Genomic DNA, 4861 nt, shown 5'->3' with positions numbered 1-4861 from the left:
TTAATTATGAGTAATTATAGAAAACATTATTTAGTGACTCTAGCTAGGATGGCCTTTGCATAAGATCCTTTATCTACCATAATATTCCTATCGTAAAATCTGGCAAAAGTACCAGATTTCTCTGTCCATCCTGCGGCTCTTTTAATTGTGTCTATGTTAATTCCACTTCTTTTTGCTGTGGAAGTTGACGCATGACGAGTACTGTACGCATTAAACATCTCTGTATCCACCCCGCTTTCCTTAAGGGCCTTTTTTATCCATTTACTCAAGGTTTGGCTGGATACACCTTTATGAGGTTTCTTAAGTGCTATAAATAGCCGAGTTTCTGTCCCTCGCAACTCCTTTGTCCTGTTTAAATACATTTCTAGCGTCGATGCTACGCAGACGCTAGTGTTTTCCTCATAAAAGGGGATATTCAAGATTGGCTGCGTTTTATTTATCTTTGACGTTTTTAACCTGTCTGGAATCTTAATCTCGATCAAACTCGTGGATCTTTTTATATTTCTGATGTCAATCAACGCGAGTGTTTGCATGCGTTGTGCTGTGATTAAGGCTAACAATGTTACCAGTTTAAGCGTGAGCCTCTCCAATGTAATTATATTATTTGGCGTCCAATGTGAAAGGTGGTTCAAAACGATTCTTGGGTCCCATGTCGACTCGTATTTTGGCATTCCCGGTCGAAGTTTCGCAATGCCTTTAAACAGTCTCCGTACTTGAGGATCTTCTCCTAACCCTGGTCCGAGCAATAGAGCTATCGCTGACCGGCAGCTATTTAGCGTACCATGAGAAGCTCCTTTCTTGAATTCTGTAGTCAAGAATTTTATTACTTGTGATGTGTCGCCCTCGTATGGATCTATGGTGTTTCGACGACAAAAGGACCACCACTTCTTTAAACAGCTATCGTATTGTTTCAGCGATGTCTCCGACAGCGATGACAACATGATGGTAAGCGCTTCCTCGGGAACATTTCTCTTTTTTAATGCTTTGCAGACAGCACCCCCGCAACCAGGGTAATCTTCCTCCAAATTGGATGTGGCTGCCTATTTAGAGAACGTAACAGGTTTAAATGCGGCTTAAAATAAATTAGTTCGCTATCTAGCATGGCGGTGAAGACAGGAAACCAAACTTGAGCCGGCCAAAACGGTACTACCACTATACCTCTAGCGCCATCATCTTTAATTTTTCGTAAAACCCGCAAGATTATCGCGAATGGTGGAAAGGCATAAAAGAAATCCCGACTCCAATCTATCGTAAATGCATCAACCGCGATTGAGCCCGGGTCTCTTGACCAAGAAACGTAACGTTTACATTTAGCGTTTATCCTTGTTGCGAATAAATCTATCTCGGGCTTGCCGAACTTATCCTCTATATTTTGGAAAGCTAAGCGTGACAAGGCAAATTCCGTCTCCGGCTCCAGACGTCTAGATTCAAAATCAGCTTCAGCATTGTCTCGAGATGAAATGTAAGATGCAAAGATCCAAATGTTTCTTTCTTCGCACCATTTCCAAATCTCTCTTGCTAATTTGCTCAATACTGGGAACTGAATACCGCCCATCTTGTTTATATAAGCTATAGCGGTAGTGTTATCGATTCGTAATAATACATCACAGTTCCTCAAATCTTTCGCAAAACATTTCAATGCAAATAAGGCCGACAATAACTCTAAATAGTTAATGTGATAGTCTTGTTCATCTTGGTTCCAATGGCCGTGTGTTCGGTTACCCTTGCAATATGCCCCCCAACCTGAACGCGATGCATCTGAAAAAATTTCTAGAACTGCTCTGAACTGTTTAATCGAATGTATGGCTTTTTTAATGTTTGTTTTCCACCACTCAAAATCTGTTTGCAAGTCATCACCGAGTGACATACGTGCTTCAAAATTTCCGTTATTCAGCCTGATTGCTAAGAACTCCGCTCTCTCAAAATTTTTCATATAGACCCAGCCATATTTTAATGCCGTGCAACTTGAACCTAGAGTGCCTATCAATCCTGCGAATTCGCGGATGGTACAGTGGCTCATTTTACTAAATTTCTCAATCTTACTTGCAATCTTTTCTATCTTTTCCTCTGGAAGCTCAATACTCATCGTTGTAGAATCGTAAATAAATCCGAGAAATCTACATCTTGTAGAGGGAATTGTCTGACTTTTCTTGTCATTAATGATAAATCCTAACCTCTCGAATAGTTGCTTAGTTACTTGAACATTTTTCGAACATTCATCATACGAGTTCCCTAATAACAGTAAATCGTCCAAGTATACTACTGACAATTGTCCGCGCTCTCTAAGATAACTAACGATCGGTTTTAATAATTTCGTAAACGTATAGGGGGCTATGTTGAGCCCAAAGGGCAAACAGGTAAATTCGTACAATTTTCCCTCAAAGATGAATCGTAAGAACTTTCTATCCGACTTTGCAATTGGGATTAAATAGTACGCATCCTTCAAATCGATAGACGCCATGAAGCAACCGCGAGACAAAATCTGCCTTACTGCTTTTCCATCTTCTAGCTTAAAATGTTCGGTTTTTATGAACTCATTTAAGTGTTTTAAATTAAGGATAAACCGATGTGATCCGTCAGGTTTCGCTACAAGAAAAATTTTCGAAATAAATTGTTTCGATTCAGGCTTACAACCTTGTATCGCGCCTTTTTCTAACAATGCCTCGATTTGCTCTTGGATTAAACATCTTTCCTGATCTGACCAATGAGGTTCGGTAGGTGGGGCTCGTTGGTATACGTCAGATGTAAAGGGTATAGTATATCCTACAATCCAGTTCAGTATGGTCTCATCGGGGGTTATCTCAGACCAGATATGCCTAAAGTGAGCTAACCTACCAGCAAATTTACCTACGTTTAATTGCTCTTCTTCGCATCTGTCTGTTCCTGTTTCTGGTAATGGCTCTTTCCCCGAGGAGTGGACTTGTTGCTCCGACTGCAAGTATTGCGTCGACTGTAATTCTGCCTGTACCCGCCCCCCTTCGGATAGGTGTTCGATTTGTATTGTCCTTGGTGAGGCGGGCCTTTCGAGTTTTTTGAATTTTTTCCTTGGTCAGTCGATCGTTTAAACGACAGTTTTAAATCCTTCGTTGATTGCTGTAGAACTTTTGCCGCCTTGATTTTCTCGCTCAGATCCTTCCCGAATAGCCACTCGTCAGGTAACAAATCCTTCAGCGTATCTTTGAAAGGTGCTTTGATGTTTTTCAGAATTAAACTCCTCCGAATAGAAGTTTCATCGTGTTGTAGATCAGCCAGCAATCTTGCGACGCCGATAAGAGGTTCCAGATATTCCTTCTTGTTGGCGGGATTCGATTTCAACAAAAGTTCTATGATTTTTCCGACACCGGCGAGTGAAGCAGCGATCTTCTCTTGTTTTTCAACAATTCGTTCGTCTCTCTTTTGGATAGTACTGTCCAATACTGCCTTAACCTCTAAATTTAATTTTGGTGGATCCATTAAAACGCAATTCTTTGGAGGTGGAAACTTTTTTAAGGATGCTTTTCGTTCTTCAGTCGGCAACCCTTTTTCGATGATTTCGCCCCAAATTTCCACCAGCTGGCTATGTATGGCCGGTGCCAATACTCTATCGGGTTTGAAACGTTCTCCAATTATTTCCAAGACGTCGGCTTCTAGCTCAACCTCTTGAACTTCCTCCGATATAACCTCTGCCGGGGGTTTTGTACCGCCTGCGAGTTTTTCACCGATGTCCAGTGTATTTGCCGGGATATTCTCCTTATCTCCCGATGTCTCCGTGACCGTTTGTACCTCTGGTTGCGTATCTTGACTTAAGGATTCAGGCGAGCAAGAGTTGTCACTGTAATGTCCATCTTTATCTCGATCTTCCTGATCGTGATTATCGCCGTACTGATATGTATGAGGTCCCTTATAACGGTCACAATCGTAGTAGTCTCTCCTGCGGGATCGACTACGCGATCTGTCCGGTGACGATGATCCTCTCGAGTTGTGTCGTCTATAACCTGTTATGGTAAAAAGAAAAGGATCAAATAAAGCGAAACTAAAAGGCTTCTTTTTTTTGTGTGTGTGTGTTTCGCGTCGGTTGTACCACAGCGTGGGCCATTGCATTATTCCGTTCGTCTCTCGCTATCGTTGGACGATTGCGAGGTTAGCCCTGTACGGGACTGAATACGGTGTTTGGTTCCCGCGATCGTTGGACGGACGCGAGGTTAGCCCCGTACAGGATTGAGTACGGGGTTATGCACCATCCGATGTTGGACGTCGATGGCACGCATTTATTGCTCATTGCATTGTTTATTCTGCGTTTGTTTCTCGCAATCGTTGGACGATCGCGAGATGAGCCACGTACGTTATTGAGTATGGCGTTTGTCTCTCGCAACCGTTGGACGGCTGCGAGATGAGTTACGTACGAGATCGATTGCGGGGTTACGCATCATCCGATGTTGGACAACGATAATGCGTAACTTTTATGGTTTATTGGTTGGACCAACAAAACCATCCCCTTTTCCTTGTTTCTACGATATGCGTATCGTTATGGCCGTCCAAAAAATATGGACTAGGCTTGGTCGATCCTTCCTAGCCATAACCTTGTATACTTACTGCGCCTATTTTCTTTTTCCTGCTGTAGAATCTGTTCTTCCAGCCATTTTACTCGCTTCTGTAACTCCTTTCGGCTCTCATCGTCCGATGAGCGATGTCTGTGTCTTCTTTTTCCCATTTTGTGCTTTCTAACCAGAACGTGTGACGTGATCGGCACAAAGAAGAAGAATGAATTCCGGAACACCTTACACACGGACCGGAAAGAAAAACTTATACTGAAAAGATTGTGGCGACATCGGTGCATAGTGGAGGCACTACATACTGATCTTGAGGAAGAGGCGCGCAATAC

The 4861-nt window shown here is 42.6% G+C and overlaps 2 protein-coding genes across 2 annotated transcripts; both read right to left on the bottom strand.

Annotated features, from left to right (window-relative positions):
• Positions 1-26: 26 nt before the first annotated feature.
• LOC105570877 lies at positions 27-2461 on the bottom strand. The gene is made up of 2 exons (XM_012028329.1): positions 1127-2461; positions 27-1040 (listed from the first exon to the last, which is right to left on the bottom strand). The coding sequence occupies exons 1-2, from the start codon at positions 2459-2461 to the stop codon at positions 27-29; spliced, it is 2349 nt and encodes a 782-aa protein (XP_011883719.1).
• Positions 975-4833, bottom strand: LOC105570876. The gene is made up of 2 exons (XM_012028328.1): positions 2852-4833; positions 975-1040 (listed from the first exon to the last, which is right to left on the bottom strand). Exon 1 carries the CDS (start codon positions 4078-4080, stop codon positions 2854-2856), a length of 1227 nt encoding a protein of 408 aa, XP_011883718.1. The 5' UTR covers positions 4081-4833; the 3' UTR covers positions 975-1040; positions 2852-2853.
• Positions 4834-4861: the final 28 nt, after the last annotated feature.

The sequence above is a fragment of the Vollenhovia emeryi genome, unplaced genomic scaffold (genome assembly GCF_000949405.1).
Source record: "Vollenhovia emeryi isolate VEMERY1.0 unplaced genomic scaffold, V.emery_V1.0 DF941650.1, whole genome shotgun sequence".
Taxonomy (NCBI): domain Eukaryota; kingdom Metazoa; phylum Arthropoda; class Insecta; order Hymenoptera; family Formicidae; genus Vollenhovia; species Vollenhovia emeryi.
Note: the sequence above shows the minus strand (reverse complement) of the source record. Positions and strands in the feature narration are given on the sequence as shown.